Raw genomic sequence first — 18,998 nt, 5'->3', positions numbered from 1 at the left:
AACATCGGATCGTCTTTTAGCTCTTTGTATAAATTACTCCAAAAGTAAACGCTAGCAGTTAGAAGAAGGTTAGGCCAAATAGTTGACATCTCTCCATCCAAATTGCAACAGCTAGTGAAGAAGTTTTTCATTTGCATCTCCCAAATAAACAGTTTTGTGCAAGAAAAACTTTTAAGAGGTATGAAACAAATTCAGCAGCATCTCAAGGGTAGGCAAAACAGTCCCCTTTCTCCCCATCCATTTGCAACAGCTGGTGAAGCAGGTATTTCATTTGCATCTCCCAAATAAACAGGTTTGCACAAGACAAAGAGGAGTCCAGGTAAAAGTTAGATTTTGGGGAAGCCTGCCATTTCTAGCTTAAGGACATGCTCTTTGATTCATCCGTTATACATAATTGTCTGTGGACATGTGGATTTTATGTCATGATATGTATATTCAATTGCGGCTCTTGACATGCTGATGACTTTATTCTCGTGGTGTGTTGTCATGACAACTGCCAAACAGAACAGTAAGAAACACTTTACAGATCTTCACATAGGATTGACGTTTATTGAGAGTAAGAGCACACTCCATAAAATCACAAGCACCTGCAAAACTCCCACTTAGCTCTTTTTTTTCTTTTTATTTTTCCAAAGTGAAATTATGCTTACCTTGACGAAAGCCTCTCATTACTGCTATCTGCCCCTCCATCTGCTACTGAAAGATTGAACGCATCAACAGCTAAAGACTCCGGCTTTCCAAATGCAGGGGCACAGACACTTTAGCAATAGCAAAATCTAGACCAGTTAGGAATTGACAAGAACAAAACTACAAATAGTTAACAATTAAAGCAAACAAACTTCAACGACTTAAATTTTCCAACGCACCTCGGATCATGCTGATACGTAGGATTCAATTCATCGGATCGACCAATGGGATGGTCTTGATTTGAGATTATTGTGGTTGGTTGAGAAGACACCTCCCCTACTTCCAACCCAGTCGCTAGCACCTTTACAAATCAGAACCAAGAATAGCCAAATATTATGTTGCAATTACATTATATGAGCTGCAGATCTGAATTCAAATGCAGAAGGAAAAGCAAGCATTATTCAACAACACAAGACAAGTTCCAGGTCCAAAAATGCACCTGGAAAAGGATGATTAATGAAATCCCCACCAAGTGATTTATGTAGAACCACAAGATAAGGATGCTGTCACAGGACAAAACCTATTTTGGAGACGGACACAACCCAGTCGCTAACACCTTTATCACATAAGAACCGAGATTGCCAAACATCATGTCGCAATTATATTATATGAGCTGCAGATCTGAATATAAATGCAAAGAAAAAGCAAGCATTGAACAACAACACAAGACAAGATCCAGGTCCAAAAATGCACCTGGAAAAGGATGACTAATGAAATCCTCACCAAGTGATTTCATAGTACCACAAGATAAGGATGTTGTCATAGGACAAAACCGCTTTTGCAGACGGACCCAAGATACATGGTGGGCAGCATGCAGGATATTTACTACACAACCAACCAAATCCTTCCGTCTTTAGGCGCTTGTTTTTTTTAGCCCCAAGCACCTTCGTGGTGGTGAATTCTCCTCACAATCACTCACACATACTCACACACCCGTCACTCACTCATGATACCATTACGGTGGTATCTCCCTCTAAATAATTACCAATTAGCCACACAATGTCTCGAGACAATCAACAACATCTGGCACAACACCCTACACAATATGTTAGTCATGCGCCAATCAAATGCCATGTTTGTAGAGGTTTGATGTCGAAGTCTAGCCTCTCTTGGCAGCTCTGTGGCTGCGGATGAAGACATATGGAGCTTGGAAGTCATCAGGCGATTGGCATAAGTCAAGTTGAACAAGATGAAACCCTACACAATCGTCGATGAAGACCTACATATGGGCCTACAAGTGTCCACCTAACTCGCAACATGCATTAGGTGTCCATTGAGACTCGAACTCAAGACCTCTCAAAGAGAGGCAAGCATTTCAATCAATTGGGGTACAAGCTCAAGGACTTCAGGACGCTAAGTAGCGAGCAGCCCACTATGAACTTCTTCATAGTGACACTCCCTGTAGGTGGCGTACTCAGGTTACATGAATTGTACAGAGTTTATCCATCAGGATAGGCATTTAGCACATCCCAGCTTTATGCTATTGGGAAGATGCAATGCGAAGATAGCTAATTGAAGCTGCCATGTGGGATATATAGAAACGCAATCAATGCTTCCAATGTGGGAAGAAACGGACAGCAAGGCCAACCATGGGGACAGTCAACATCTATCTAATTGTGAAGCTTCCTGAGGATCAGCCTACCAAGGGTGTATCAACACTTACATGACCCAAAAGGTTCCACAGCATCCAAGGCAAAGAGATATCATTTTCTATTGAACCAAGGAGCAAGCATGATGGAATATGCCCCTTTTTGCAGCATGGAGCCTTGGTGTTTGACTATGACTCACAATTTTGAGGACAAATTCATTTTGGGTGGGGATAGTTGTAATAAGGCTGAAATTGGGCCGAGAAGGGCTTAGGATGAATTTGGCTTGGGACTGTTTGGAACCAGAGGGCACTACTAGAAGTTCATCATTGCCAGCCGAAACGGAAAACAGGACAAACGGAGTTTCCAGCCCGAGCTGAAATGATGAAACGAGAAACAGCAATATAGTATAATTTATGTGTAAAAATAAAATTTTTTATGCATAACACAATTATGAATATAGTAGGAGGAGGAGGGAGAGTATGCGGAGTAGGAGTAGAGGACTCAAGGAGGGGGTAGAGGAGGAGGAGAGTGAGCGGGTAAAGGAGAGTGAGAGGAGAGTGAGGGGGTAGAGGAGAGTATAAGAGGGTAGAGGAGAACTGAAGGAGGGAGTAGGAGGAGTAGGAGGAGTGGGAGGAGAGTAGAGAGGGCAGAGGAGAGGAGAAGAGTGGAGGATAGAGGAGAGTAGAAGAGTGGAGGGTAGAGGAGAGTGAAGCGTAGAGGAGAGTAGGAGAGTGGAGGGTAGAGGCAGCAAGCGGCGAAAACAGGCACGGCACGTGTATGGCAGAAGAAAAAACCCTAACTAGGGTTTTCATAAAAAACAGGGAAACAAAAAACGACGTTTCAGTTTTTTTGGTGTTTTTGTTTCCGTAATATTATACTCTAAATCTCAAACAAAAATGGCAGCCCGTGCATTATGCAAAGTAGGATTCAAAATCACTATCACATATTTTGGGACTGCATTTTTTATCCGGCCACTCTGACAGTATATTAGGTGATGGCTCTCCCAGGCTCAACTCCTCTTCCCATTTATACCTAGATGAATCCAGGAACATTCCCAAACTCATCCTCTAAAAACACAACATAGTGCAGTTTCAATCTCACGATAGTCACTCAGAAGATTGAAAACCATAAACTCCATCACGCATAGCAAGGACTAGCTACTATGACATCCCCACTGACATCATCAGCGCCCAACAGTGGGTGTAGACCATAGTATAAAAGTATGCTCTCACATACAAATCCACACACCCACACATACTTGAGCATCCATTTATACAAAGTCTTCGTACTGAGTTTCTGTCGGCACTCCGGAGGTGAAGGGCAAACTCAGCCATGACGAAGGCTAGCACTACAGGAGAGGGCTAATCAAAAAGTAGTCCAAATCTCTTCATTCAAGCTACAGCTGCTTGTGAAGTCTAAACGATTTCATTTTAGTCTCTCCCAAACGAGCATCTAAATCTAAATCTAGCTGATAGGGCAACGCACCATTTGAGATAGAAAGAATTATCGCAATACCAGCATGCCGCAACTTGGACGAAAACTTCACAAGGTGAAATTTGCATGTCCGCAAATACGACAGAAGCATATACCTAGATGAATCCAGGAACATTCCCAAACTCATCCTCTTCCCATTTAGATGGAAGCATGTCCTCGGTCGAATGTGCGACGAGAAAAGCATGCTAAAGCTACCTTCAATCTCATAGAGAAACAAGATTTATTAGGAGCTATATCCGAAGCCGGCAAGAAAATTAAGGTTTAGTTATTACATCAGCTCAAGTTCTTAGAGTAATCTAGAAATTTTGAGCAAATAATGTATTGATTTCCCAATCAATCTTCTTAAACTTAGGTCATGCTAGGCCCACTACGGATAATGCATTTGTCCAATATCATTTTTCTTTGAAGATTTTATGCTGCTAAAGACATTCGTTCTCCTAAAGCCATTGCTGAAAAAATCAAATTCTCCTAAAAGTCCTTCAAAAGAATACATGCAAATCATTGCACTTTCTTTGCTCTTAGTAATACTCAATCCACCTGACGTTTCAATGTCAATCTAGCACTAGCCTAAATTTGCTGGTTTGAATATGATAAGAACGCATGATGAAAATGAGTTCCTTGGCTTTCCCTCGTTGGGACTAAGTGAGCTTCCAGTGCAGCTCAGCTTTTACAGGGATCATTGCTTACACATCACAGAGGAGGGTTTCCTTGACCCACCAAGATACACAGAGATCCACTTACCCCCCTCATTAGAGATCTCTATTGGGTAGTTTCGGGTCTCTTCACAAAGACTGCACATTGAGAGTGGCAAGGCAAAGGGTCGACCCCGGGAGAGGCGCATATGCACATTATGTGACATACAAGAGGTCGAGTCGGAGGAGCATTTCATTTTTAGGTGCCCAGTATACTATGAGATCCGAGGACACTTCTACTGCCTTTTCAAAGTAGTTCTGGGGTGTTGTCTCGTTTTCTCTCCTATCCAGACCAGAGATGCTTGGCGGCTTTCATCCATGAGACAATAAGGCACCATGAGCATCTACTTCCGGCTTGGAGACAGGAGCAGACTTTAGTAAAACCTTCTCAGAGCTCGATCACGGAGTTCTTCCAACCAGAGCATGTCGGACAATACTACGAGGTGCACTACGAGACCCCGACATGAACGAGATCCAGAGCCAGTGACACAACAGCTGAGACAGAGCGTTGATTCATAGATTACACTTGGGGATATCCCCTCTCTGTTTAGAGTCGGAGCTCAACCGAGAGGGGTCACTATAGCCCTTGTTAGACGCAGAGCCATGACCAAGAGACGACATAGGACCACGCCCAAGAGCAGCCGACAACACTCTATTGCCGACTTCATGCTTCCGTTGTCTCATCCACCTGGATGAAATTGATGATGATGATGATGATGATGATGATCATGATCATGATACTGATGTGTACTATGTAGTACTTAGCACTAGCTTTTTACATTCTGCATTGATATGGATGCTCGTTTAGTAGTTCCACCCTCATAGTTTGTTTGTATCATGATTCTCACAGTCTCATAGACCCATCGGTCTTCCGAAGACTTTAATAAACTTTCTTTCTTTCTTTCTTTCTTTCTTTCTTTCTTCTCCTCAATTGATTCCCCCACCCCTTTCCATCTTGGTCTCACTCTCCTTCCTTCATTTGCCCACACTATGAGGTCGATAGCTGCCTCCAAAAAGAAATCATGCACCATTGCACTATTAAGCCAACCTATATATTTGAAGTACCTCCTAGCTGAGTACTGGTTGTGCGTAGATCCTTGAGGGCTTGTCTTCTTGCTAAGATAGGCTTGCAAGGGAGTTTAGGGTAGAGGCATTTTACATCTAGGACCACATTTCACACCTAGGACCCAGCAAGGAAAATGAGGATTATGCATATGCAAGGACACTTGGCCATCCAGCATAGTACACATCACATTAATGCAAATGCATGAAATAATATGTTCCAAAGAACAGGCTTCCATGAAAAAGTCACGTTAAGTAGCACAAGAACATGCATATAGGAAAGTCATTGTTTCTAGCTAGAGTGTTATGGACGACACAAAGCTTGGCAAGATAGTGTGTATCTGTGAACATGTAATCAACTTACTATTGCCAATTTCGAAGAAGTTAAGAAGGGATGTTATTGGTTTGGGACAATGGAGGGACATGGCAGCCATAGGCTATCAAATCCCTAAGAAGTCCAAGGCACGGAGAGAGTTCAATGAGTACGTCTTATAAGTAGGCACACAGTAGTGTAGGGCTAGAGCTCATGCACGGTGTCAAGTTCATTGGACCATGCAAGGGTAGATGAAAGAAGATACGGCAACTCCAAATAGTGTGGCACACTCAATGACAATAGTAGGGACATGCGATGATGACAGATGGGTGTGTTGAGGCACTTTAGACAAGCGGGTGCCAACAACTCACATAACTTGAAAGTGGGCTACTTTCAAGTCAATAAATGTAGGGGACCATTTACACAGAGAGAGAGAGAGAGAGAGAGAGAGAGAGAGAGAGAGAGTCCCAATTCATGCAGGCACATCCAAAACAAGAAGCAATAGCAGCACCAAATGCTACAATGGGCTTCCACGATTAAATAGCCACCTAATTTTACATATGGTAGGTTATATTCTTTCAATACAAATTGTGACTAAGGTCATTCTCTTCATCTTGTAGCTTAATTATCTTGGTTTCTGTAGGTCTCCTTGATACCATGATCCTGCTTGAAACCTATAGAGCTAAGGGCTTAGCTCTCCTTAAGTCCATATGTGCTTCTCTCTTTGCTGCTTGTTACAGCAGCTTACATAACCTCGTCCCTGGGGACTAATATTAAGTTAGCATGCATTCAAGTTGTCATTGCAAACATATATCTAGCTGAATCCAAGAACATGCCCAAACTCACCCTCTAAACACACGCTCTAAACACACGACACAATGTGCAATTTCAATCTCATGATAGTCACTCATAAGGTCAAAAACCATAAACTCCATCACGCATACCAAGGACTAGCTACTGTTACATCCCCACTAACGTCATCAGAGCCCCATGGTGGGTGTAGACCATAGTATAAACATATGCTTTCACACATACAAATCCACACACCCACACATACTTGAGCATCCATTTATACAAAGGCCTTCGTACTAAGTTTCTCGGCACTCCAGAGGCGAAGGGCAGACAAAGCTGTAACAAAGGCTTGTATTAAAGGAGAAGGCTAATCAAAAAGTAGTCCACATTCTCTTCGTTCAAGCTACAACTACTTGTGAAGACTATGATTTCATTTTAGTCTCTCCCAAACGAGCATCTAAGCAAAAAAATGCTTAGACGATCTAGTTGTAGGGCAACGCACCACTTAAGACGAAAAGAATTTATCGCAATCTCAGCAAGCCACAACATGGATGAAAACTTTACAAGGTGAAATTCGCATGTCCACTAATATGGCAGAAGGATATATCTAGATGAATCCACGAACATGCCCAAACTCATCATCTAAAAACCTGTCATTGCAGACACATCTAGACATAGACAGGTTAGATAGATGTACTAATGCCACTCGTTATTAGCCTTAAACCATAAAAGTTAACTCAATAGATAAATAGGGTGCACCAAGCTCAATCTTAACCAACTTTGATCTAGTGCTCGTGAATGTGTTGATGAACATAAAGTAGACTTTAGTGGTTATGAGATTTTTGAAGACTGCATCGAGGGGAAACTAATAAGTATATTTGAACTCAATGATCTCTAAAGGCCTAGTGAGACATGATGTCCAAGGCAACGGATACATTTCAATTGTGCCAGGCTACATGAAAGACAAGGAATGTCATATCCAAACAAAGCAAGTTGACATATAAGCACACAGCAAGTTGATGTTAGAAGGTCACTGCCCCACCTGTGAGCCCCCGATTTGAGGGGACAAGGGGGCAGGAGACCATAGGGGTAGGGGAGGTGAAAAGGCAGAAGACCTACCTGTCAGGGAACCCGCGCTGCAGCGTGAAGGTGGTGCAACATCCTAGGCGCTCCTGAACCTGCGCACGGGCAGAGTTGGCAGCTGCAGCAGCAGCCCATAAGCCGGCCTGACCAGCCAGCAAAGGCCAACCAATCAGGTTGGTTGGTGGGCTGGCAGGTCGGTGCCTTGGGCAGGGAGCCGACTCCCTGGTCGACCAAAATGAGGGGGCCTATCCCCCGTCCTATAAAAAGTCCCCCCTTCCCCCTCATTCCTCATCACCTGCACTTACAGCCTTGCACACAGGCAAGCGCACAGGGAGAGGAAGAGGCTCAGCATCATTGACAGCACACAAGCTGTTTGTACACGCTCACTCTTGAGCTTTTGTTGCCCACGATTGTGGAGGAAGATATCTGAGTTTTGTCCCATCTCTCTTTCAGTTTTCTGAGTGTTGTATGAGCTAGAGAGGAAGTGAGGTGTCAGTGATTCTATCCTCTATTTTCAACAGTTGACATGTTTGGCCTAAGTTTAGGGTTATGTAAGAATTGGATCCCATCTCCAAGAAGCATAGAGGTGGCTAAAGCCACTGCAAAGAGCACGTACAATCAAGGCGCTTCTTTTGAGTGGGTCAAGGCAGTATGGCAGCTTTGATAGAGTGCCATTGATGTCTTAAAGGTGACTGAAGGCCTACAAATCTAGCATAGGGAACTTGAAGTTCTAGCAAAGGGCTAGTCTAATCAAGATGCTTCCTATGATGGCTGAAAATTGTACGTGACACCAGGGTTAGTATGTGTGAATTGATGGTATCATTGTGCTTGCTTATGTCTACGTGGCTTTGAAGTTGTGCATATGCCTTTGGGTGCAATACGACACAATTTTCTCCAATGGAATCCATGCAACATGGTGCTTGACGTCGGTTGATCATATACCACTTCCAAGAGCATCCTCAGAGCTTCAAGAAAGATCTTGTCCACGATAAGTTTAAGGGTTGAAGTTTGCTATGCCAATAAGAAGTACCATTGTTAAGGCATGGGTCACCCTATGGCAGGGAGGTGGAATCAATGAGGTCTTCTAGGCTACTTCATTTATTATCCACGCAGCCAAGAATAGGTTCTAGCATTTTTCTCATTTGGTTAGCTCCACGAGGTACATACAACTTCTGTATCATCACACAACAAAACAGCAGAGGTAAGAAACCAAACAGTAGTGGAAAGTAACAACCATCGACAATCAGACAGTAGTAGAAAGTAAAGCCTCTAGGCATATATTGCAAAAGAAATGATCAGCTTGCATAATTCATTTGATCCAAGGCTAAGGAGAAGGTATGGAAGCAGAAATTGAAAAAACTATTTTTAAAAGTCAAAAAGCCTGAGGCTATTGTTGTCTCAAAAAGACAGCAAAAAGAGATTCTCCTCAATCCCCTGATGAGTAGACCCAATGTTTTCAGGTTGTTAAACAGTTTCTGGGCTAACGTTAATAGCAGGAGTTGCCTTTAGAAAAGCAGGATGGTTCTTTGCTCAAGAGTAGGGAAATCGTAACATTGGTAAATGCAGATCCATTGTTAAAAAAATAAACTTACGATAATGTACATCCAACAAACTTACATGTACAGCTCAAACATGGAACAGAGCTAGGCCAAGTGTCAGGAACTTTCCCAACATTGTAACAGTCCTCATCTGCCATGTTCGTACTGATTTTGCAAGCATACTCTTTGCGTCCATACATGAGTTTATTCCCTGCTACACATTCACAGGGTTCTTCACCATAATTGATACATACTATCTTATCATTACCCGAGAATCACTTTGAAGTTGAATGTTACTAGTGTGTCCATAAATGAATACCCACACCTTTTACTTCTTCAGATCGGGGTTCTTTAGACAATATCGAGCCTACATTTAACCTATATTTATCCTTAATCCCCCAAACTCAATCCTTCTAATTTTACTGAGTTCAATATTTGATAACTAGGATCACTGCAAGTACCATGCCAACGTGATGTCTCTGTTACAATTCGAAAAGAGTTAACAGCCTCTAGGTGGACATTTGTGGGAAACACCAATACTATGCCAAAAGGTGCCCGTCTGCAATGTGCAGGCCCAATGACCAACAACATAATCTCAATCGCTTGTTTCAGATCACGTGTTAGCAGTAACTTTACATAAGCAATTGATTGATTAAATACTTTGAAAGTATTCATGTACATACATACAAGCCCATTCATACTTAGATATTGGTGAAAACCAATTTTAGATGTAAAACCCACAAAGTTACACACCACAGCTCGAACATGAAAGACAGGCCGATTCTCAGGAACTTCAGCAAGTTGTAACAGCCTTTTATGCAAGAGCACGTCTTCTGCCCTGTCTGTGTTGACATCCAGAGCATACCTGCAAGCACAACAAAAAGCTAACTTTGTAAGTTTAGAACAGAATATTAAAAGATCAAGGTATTTCTACTCTTAGATTCTCATTGATACCAGAGTGTCTTTCTGACACTGCAACAGGCAATATGTTTTAAGAAGGTTGAATCTCCCCTCATAAAGAGGGGCAAACTGGAACAGAATATTAAAAGATCACGGTATTTCTAATTTCTTAGATTCTCATTGATTCCAGAGTGTCTTTCTGACACTGCAGCAGGCAATATGTCTTAAGAAGGTTGAATCTCCCCTCATAAAGAGTAGCAAACTGGAGTTATCCAATCTATATAACCAGATGAATCCAAAAACATGCCCAACCTTTTCATGAGAAAACCAAACAATCACTGCAGTTTTGATCATGCATAGCAAAGATTGACCACTGGGACATCTCCACCATGTCATCAGCACCAACCATCAGTGCAGACTATGTATAGACATATGCTATCACATATTGCGCACACATCCACAAGCGCTGTCAGATGCATCTTCTGCAAGACCATGTAGAAAGCTACTCCAGTCTAGCTAGGGTTCATACAGATGGACATACCCTTGGTTATTCCCCTCGGGCTCGATGAGCATTGGGTGGTCCCTGCCTATTGTTGTGAGGCCACGTTGCAGACAAGTAGAAGGAACCAGTTGTCAGATGACTTAGCAGGGTCAATCGTAGCACATTGACATGTGTTGCAACAGGCTGCAAGGTCATTCCAGCAGCCTCCCCCCCCCCCCCCCCGGGAGTCAGACTTCATACAGCCCATGACCATGACCAACAAGGAGCAGCACGCCATCCAAGGCAGCACGTAGCACCAAAAGACTGCATGATGACGATTGGGAGTAACCATGCTCGACCAAGGGAGGAATGTCTTCATTGGCAGGCAAGCACAGTGAAGCAGGGTTTTACAGCCACATAGGCCAGGCCCTGGCCATAGTCACAAGAAACGTTTCGTCTGTTTCGTTGTTTCGTCGTTTCGACAAGTTTTGTTTCGTTTCGTTTTGGCTTTTCGTAAGAAATGGATAGGTTTGGAATTGATATACCTAGATGAATCCAGGAACATTCTCAAACTCATCCTCTAAAAACACAACATAGTGCAGTTTCAATCTCACGAGAGTCACTCATAAGATTAAAAACCATAAACTCCATCACGCATAGTAGGGACTAGCTACTATGACATCCCCACTGACGTCATCAGCGCCCAACAGTGGGTGTAGACCATAGTATAAAAGTATGCTCTCACACATACAAATCCACACACCCACACATACTTGAGCATCCATTTATACAAAGTCTTTGTACTGAGTTTCTGTCGGCACTCCGGAGGTGAAGGGCAAACTCAGCCATGACGAAGGCTAGCACTAAAGGTTTCAAATTGATACTTAATATATACCCTTATAGGGACAAAAAGATATGTTATATTTAAGTTAGAGTGAACAAAGAGAAATATAAGTCAAGATACTAAAAGGAAGTTCAAAACATGAACACCTTGGATTCTAGAAAAAACGGGGCAAAAACGTTTATTTTGATTTGGGCGAAACAAAGGTTTTGTTGAGAGCGTTTCATCCTATTTCGAAACGTTTCATCTGTTTCGAGTTTCGAGCTTTCGAAGAGGACGAAACGGGTTTTCATGTGACTATGGCCCTAGCTAGCCCAAGGATTCCATAGGGCTCAGCAAGAAAGGGTTGTCTAGGGTTTTCCAACAAGAGATTCGAATACTCTCATCAAAGGGGGTGCTTTCAAAGATTCAGGGCAAATACTCTCATCAAGGAGGGGCGGACCGAACCTAACCGTGTGTCCTCTGTTGAAATGAATATTAGCATCCATTTAAACAAAGGTGAGGCTAATCAGATGTCGGTCCAGCTCATTTTCAGCCAAGCTAGGAGTGCCTTGCAAAGACGAGATGATTTCATCTAACAATAAGCATAAGGGCTTAGCAAACGAAGCTGATAGGGCCACGTATCAATAAAAAGATAAAGACTAATCGCAAACCAGAAGGCTGCAAAATTGGCAGCCGAAAGTCTCAACATTGAACGTGTCCCACTGACGACCTTTTCTCATCGAACAAGTAATTTAGGTGCCAAATGATGTTTTGTCATATTGTTGTAAATCCATAAGGTATTATAGTCAACTGCAGAAGGGGGTAATAACGGCCACACTGAGCAGCCAGCAATATTCGTTGAACTATTCACTAGATCTCTCCTCACACGGAGAACCAGACGACAAAATAATTCTCAGTAGCTTGCAAACTTTGTTTTCTGAATCTGGACTCACGACACTATAGGAAATTAATCCCGGATGTATCTCATAGATCTACTTCACATCTTCAGCAAAAAATTCACACTGCAGAGGGCTCAATTTGTCCATTCACAACCAAACAACCTTGCATCATACCCCTCTAGTAAAAAACATAAAATCGCACTTTGGTAACTGTGTTAGTAAAAAGGCTGCTACTACTTTTGAGTCTTGATCTCTAATCTGCTCGTGCAATAGACACTATTGATTCCGAGCATTAAATATCCGTCCAAGCTCTCAACCGATGCGCAGCTAGCCATTCAACTATTCATTCATCTTACTTCCATTTGTCGATTTAAGGTTCAAGTGAAGTTCCTAGGGTATCCTGTCAGCGCCTATATAGCGCCTTAAATGATATTCGCCAAGTCACTATCAATCGCCTGCTTCAATACAAACCTTAGGAATTGAGTAGCGACTTAATGGTTCTTCCCGTTTTGACAAGATGCCGTTTCTAATTACATGCTAAAGCGCCGTTACGCCTAGTCGCACGACCGAAGAGAGAAGAGGAGAGAGAGGCAACCTGTTAGGAAGGCGCATGAAATGGGCGAGCAGCTCTTCAGCAAAATTAGGGAGGCTGGCTGCTTCACAGCCAGCCTCCGTAAGCCTTTTCAACACCTCTTTGCAGACCTCTTGCTGTGGGAGCCTTGTTGGGGTAGTATCCTCTGAAAGCTTTGGTAGTCTTCTCTGAACGTGATCGTCTACCGCTTCTGCCTCTGTGCCTGATTCTGTTTCTGGCAAAACCTCCATTAAACCCCCTTTGTCTGAAGGGATGAATTTTAATACAGCGGCGAGAATCTGTGAGCCACAGGCAGAATTCGCGGAAGGGGAAAGGAAGGCATCAAAAACGCCACGGATGAACGCTCGTCACAGAGTAAGGCTAAGAGGGGCATTTCAATGTGGCGTGCCATAGCATTTTCCAGAAAAGGGAGGCCTGTGTCGCTTCCATGACGGCCGACGAAGCCTCCACGTGTGCGTCGGGTACCTGATTTTTTTGCGAGTGAGAGAATTCCAGCGCAAATAGAAGGAGAAAGATCAGGAGGAGGGGGAAGGGCTAGGGTGAAGCTGCTGAGAAATGAGTCTGGGGGCAAGGATTGTGAGAGGGGAATGGATACGGGAAGCAAGGTCGAGAGAAAAGGGAGGCATGATTCAGAGAGGGGAATGGAATAGTGTTTGTTGGAGATGGAGATTAGGGGGAGCACAGAAAGCGGCGAGGATCCAGGGAAGAACAGAGAGGAGATTGCAACGGAGGATGTTTCCCACACACTGGGATGGAATCCTCGTTCTTTACCAGACGAACAAGACGTTGACGACGACGAAAGAAGTCATACGCTCAAGAAAAATTCAAGCTCCCATCGCCATAGCCAACCTCACGCTCACACTCCCATCGCCATATCCAAGCTCACTCTCCTTCTTCTTCGCCTTCTTCCTTCTTCTTCCTCCTCGATTTCAACGAATGCCGACGATCTCACCCTCGCAGCCTTTTCTCCCCCTCCTTCCGTCTCGCAATAGATCGATCGATCCCCCCCTCGGATTTCAACGATTTGGCCTCATCCGTTTCTCAGACGCCATCTCCTTCGCCTGTTTGCCCTCCTCCTTCCTCAGCAGCCACCTGCCCCGACAACTCACACGCTTTCTTCCTTTCACCACCTGCCAATTGTCCCCTCTGCCGGTTTTCCCCAGCTCTGACAATTGTCCCCTTTGCCGCGCCTTCTTTCCCCTTGTTTCGAGCGGACGCAAAGTAAGTCTTGGTTTCCTAGCTTCTCGTCAGTACTTCCTTATCCCCTTCCCTCGTGATTCTGTCTGATCACAGGATCCTTCGTTGCAGAACTCATCTTTGCGCGTCCCTTGCCTAAATTTCCATCTTGCAAATGGCGTTGGACAACCTGATTATCTCTGCTTGCCGACAGTCACCAGTGTCTAATACCACAGTAAATCGCGCCGTACACGGGTACATCAGAAGTTGCAATCGGACTTTCAAGATCCGTAGTACTAATTCAGCCTTAAGACTGCACAGTTGAGATAGCCTGAGGCCTCACACGAAGTTGTAATCGGACTTCCCAAATCCGTAGTACTAATTCAGCCTTAAGACTGCACAGTTGAGATAGCGTCGCTCACTTGCATCGCTACAGTTCAGATCGGAGTCATGATTCATCGACCTTAAAATTTGCAACTTCATCGTCAGCGCCAGAGAGATGCTTTACGGCTGCCGATTGTGGCATTGTGCTCCTTGTTTGCCAGGGTTGCTCATTTTCAATTTTTAGCCCTAGGCAGCAACTGTACAGAAGTCCCTGTGTAAGCAGAGAGCCATAGGCTGGAGTAGCGCAGCTACAGCAAAGTTACGGCAGATTCAATAATTGATCGAAACAAGAAACATTTGGGAGCGGCAATATCTTGTTTGTCCAAACTGGAGCAAATGCAAGGCATCCGAATTCCAATCCCATCGGGTTCCTCTGGGACCCTGATACTTTGTCTGCAGCGCATCCATTTCGGAATCTCCACCTTATCCACATCAAAATGCGCAGGGACAGGTCATAGTAGTTGCGATACTTTAAAGCACCATTTCAGAGAGAAATTTCAGACGCGCTACTTACACCAGCCTAGCCTACCCCCTCACGGGAATGTCCCGACTCCCGACCACGCCCCAAAAATCCCACAAATCCATCATCTCACCCACGCCAGTGCGGCACCTTTCGCAGGCCACCGTTGTCGTCCTCTCGGGGGTCCTCATTTACACCTGTACTATGAATAACAATTAAGCATTTGTCCAAAGCGCGCGCTCTATCTATATACGGAGGGGTAACGATGGTGAATGTGAATCGTGATACCTGCTCGAGCACATGGAAATCGCTCTCTGGTTCGGGAGCAGGAAAGTGAAACGGCCCGGAAAGATATCCGTGGAGGTCGCGAATCGAGACGGTGAGCTGCTATGGAGAGGTGCGATGGCGGCTGGGTGAAGAGGGAGGGTGCGAGCCATAGCCAGGGAGCTTGAAAGGGTTGCAAAGCATCTATGAGAAGATGTGTGTGTGTTTGTAGTGAGCAGAGTGAATGCAGCGAGCCATAGCTGCCAAGGAAGAAGCTTCAAAGTTCAAAGCAACAGACAATTTAACCAAAGCTAACAGCTACATTGAAATTTGACACCCTTATCATCATCATCTCACAAATTATCCGCCCTACACTTAGCAAGGGATCTAGTGCACCTTCGTTTCCCTCGGTTTAGAAGTTGAATAAGCTCTTTGTGCTTATGTGCTCTTATGTGCTTACCATGAACCTACATCCCTCCTCGTCCAGCATTGCACCGCCACGCTACCGTTGCTGATTCTCTCGTCAACATTCAGCTGCTGCAACATGTGTCAGAGTTTTCACCTATGAACATCGAGTAGAGAGTGCTTTTGACGAATGCAGATGAAGCACAGGGATGTGGGATGGGCTTGGCGATATGGCTCCCCACCAACCATCCCCACTAGCTGGAACGTGGAGAGGCGCTCTAAGCTGGCCGCCCACGTTTGAATCCCCACCTACTGTTGTAACCATGTAGGCCAGAAGTTGTTGGCCCCTCACAGTTGGCCATGGGTGTATGAGTTGCGTGAAATAAAACAAACAAAACTTAGTAGATTTGGTTCATATTAGGGCTGATTCTAGGACTCACTGAACAAAAATAAGTCACCGTTGGTTGCAACTCTAGTAACAAATTCATCATAAATGGGGATTAGAGTGATCCGAGACGGGAGAACAAGAAGGCCAATGCAGATAACATGGAGGGTGCCATGATGATCAAGTGGGATGTGCAGTAAGAGGACCTTCCCACGTGAGCGGGAATGCCCAAAAGCACCCGAAAACTCTAGCACCAAACTTGTTCTCACCAATCGCCAGCCCAATCGTTACACCACAACCTAGCATTGTAGTGAGATGGGTTTTTGCTCATTCTCCTTGGGCATTTTGGGGCTACCTTTGCTCCTGCCAATCCTAAGGTCCTATTTTCTCTTCTAATGTCACAATCACAGGGGGCTTGTAGTTGATTGAGCATTTACGCCTCCTTTCATATCGTTCCCACGTCTATCTACCAATGAGATTTGAATTGGCATTTCCGTTGGACTGGCGGAAGGCGGGAACGTCTCTAAGATTATGGCTCCCAACAAGGCAAAGCCCACAAACATTCAAGGTGGATATGTGCCACCCTCAAGCATGGCAAGGATAGGCAAGTGTGCTTTTACACACCAAGGCAACAAGCAAACGAAAATCCACAGATGGTTCCTACATCTGTGAGTAGGTCTGTTATAGCTTATTGTTTGAACTATTGTCTTTTGCTCATGGGGTCCATGGACTTGGGCAGGGATGAAGGGGGAGTTTGGCTGCCCAAGATTTTTGTCCACCTTGCTTTTGCACATCCAATGATATTTTGCAGCGTGCAACTTTGGGAAATTGATGTGTAAACACCCTCATTCTCTCTTCTTTTATATGCTTGTCTGAATGGTAGGATCTATTACCTGGTAGAGGATAGAAGGTCCCAAGCTTTAGGACAATAACTCCTAATTTTTTATCCGCTTGTTATTCCTCAAGACTACTATACCACTTGGCAAAATATAGATACAAGGCCCCAAAATTAAAAAAACATCTATGACAAATAGATACAAATTCAAGAGATCCTTTTGGAAGGAGAAGGTCTTACTTTTTTGTTTGTGGCTTTCCTTCATTCATTATCATGCCAGTTGAAGAGAAATTAGCAAAGGCATCCTTTCCTTTCAATCCTAGAGTTTGAGTAAAGGGACCTAAATATGCATGTAAAAAACAAGTGAGTGACAGCTTGAGTGCTCTCAAAGGCATTCAAGACTTTACAATGGTGCCTAAGTACAAGCTTGCCATGTGTGAAAGAGGAAAAAATAATCACCAAACCCAAAACTTTAAAAGAACAGGAAATATATTTTTTTGACCTCACACTCACTCGCCCTCCATTTAGGTTCTTAACTCTTGTTACACATTTGCTTGATGATTAGCAACACCTATATTAAAGATACCCAGCGTGCATGATGCGTTGTGGTGCATCTTCCTAGTTTGGACAAGGAGATTGAAATAATGGATAACAAAGAAGGCCATCAACAATCAACAATCATTTTAATGAGTGCATCATATCCTGAGCTATTTTTTTGGAACTCATCAAGTGCATGGATACATTAACAATAGGATAAGAAAATGTCAATTTCTCAAATTTGGGGAACAAAACCACCCAATTATTGCCCCTTTCAACTTTTCAAAACAATCCCATGGATAAAAAGTAGATGGATATTGTCCTAGTAATTGTCACTTTCAAGAAGAAACGGCTTGACTCTAAGCATTAGTCCACACAAAACAAGCAACGATCCCAACCCTCATATCCTAGAACCAACACATAGGGCACCAACCATCAAGGGTCCCATAATAGTTCAACAAAAAGCCCATAGGTATGATAAGGGTTGTACATCCACATGTGGATATGGGCATGCACATGTGGATAGAACTGTGTGCATGTGTACCCTTGTGTGTGTATTTGTGTATCCATGTGTGGATACCCAAAAAAGCATTAATACTAAAAAATGAGTGGCACTACCCATACTTGAAAGAAAATTAGCATATTTCACTGCAAACAATAAAAGGGCATTATGCATGTGGGAGGGAGAGGGGGAGGGTGTTGACATTCATATGTGCCCACATTTTGTTCTTAATTATGTCTTTTTTCTCTTTGTGACTCCCTTACATTGATATGGAATTATAGGCAAAAAATTTTCCCTTTTTTCAAAAATCAAGGACCTCTTTTGTTATTTCAACACGTTAAGAGTATCTTTTACTAATGTTGGCTTTGTCTATACGCTTATTTTCTCCCAGTAAACACTATATAAAGCTACACAATGATTCATGTACTTTAGTGAAATATCATCCTAATCTTGTTTTTTGCATAACTAAGGACAGATGAACAAAAGAACTCTCTCTCTCTCTCTCTCTCTCTCTCTCTCTCCCCTTCCCTCCCCCCGTCCCTCCCTCCCTCCCTCTCTCTCTCTCTCTCTCTCTCTCTCTCTCTCTCTCTCTCTCTCTCATTTAGCTTACAAGCCACAAATGATGCATAACAAAACTAGTCAAATCTGAAAAGAAATGTAGTTCTATACATGGATCTCAAGTTAGAAGCATATTTTTTCCCTTTTCAAAAAGATCAAGGACCTTTTGTAGCTTTCAAAACTTTTAGAGAACCTCTTCATGAACTTTTCAATCGGTTGGTTTATCCAACAATCTAATTTCTTAATGGCCAATCAACCTCTTCCCCTTATTCATCTCATCAAAACGTTTTTGGTCTTAAGTTATGTATCATGAGTATCTACAAGTGCATACACCTTTCTTTTATCATTTTTTTGTTTCCCTATTTTTGTATTCCGGTAGACCCCTATGTTGTCAATTGTAGTGGGGGGCTATGTAGGCAACTAGGATGATGAAGCCTTATAAGCAAATTTTCACACTTAGGGCTATCAAGGGGACATGACCCTTAGTGGGGTGCATTCAAAGCTTCATACTCTTACCATTAAACCAAGCCCTACTTTGGCATTTGTC

General features: G+C 43.4%; 1 protein-coding gene across 3 annotated transcripts in view; it reads right to left on the bottom strand.

The window, feature by feature from the left end:
- LOC147903313 (serine/threonine-protein kinase STY46-like) overlaps window positions 1-15,279 on the bottom strand; it is a 151,635-nt gene extending 136,356 nt beyond the window's left edge. Inside the window, exons 1-5 of one of the 3 annotated variants that reach the window (XM_087373069.1) lie at window positions 14,057-14,870; window positions 12,949-13,906; window positions 10,004-10,115; window positions 867-988; window positions 651-758 (exon numbers count right to left, since the gene is read on the bottom strand). In XM_087373069.1, coding sequence (XP_087229195.1) covers window positions 651-758; window positions 867-988; window positions 10,004-10,115; window positions 12,949-13,175 — 569 coding nt within the window. In that variant the 5' untranslated portion in view covers window positions 13,176-13,906; window positions 14,057-14,870. Of the gene's footprint in view, window positions 1-650; window positions 759-866; window positions 989-10,003; window positions 10,116-12,948; window positions 14,033-14,056; window positions 14,871-15,253 lie in introns of those variants that run through there. The other 2 variants (XM_087373071.1, XM_087373070.1) reach the window with 2 other exon arrangements.
- Between the last annotated feature and the right edge of the window lie 3,719 nt (window positions 15,280-18,998).

Source organism: Dipteris shenzhenensis, chromosome 3, assembly GCF_047967505.1.
Source record: "Dipteris shenzhenensis isolate YYH24624 ecotype China chromosome 3, Dip_SZ_1.0, whole genome shotgun sequence".
Classification (NCBI taxonomy): domain Eukaryota; kingdom Viridiplantae; phylum Streptophyta; class Polypodiopsida; order Gleicheniales; family Dipteridaceae; genus Dipteris; species Dipteris shenzhenensis.
Note: the sequence above shows the minus strand (reverse complement) of the source record. Positions and strands in the feature narration are given on the sequence as shown.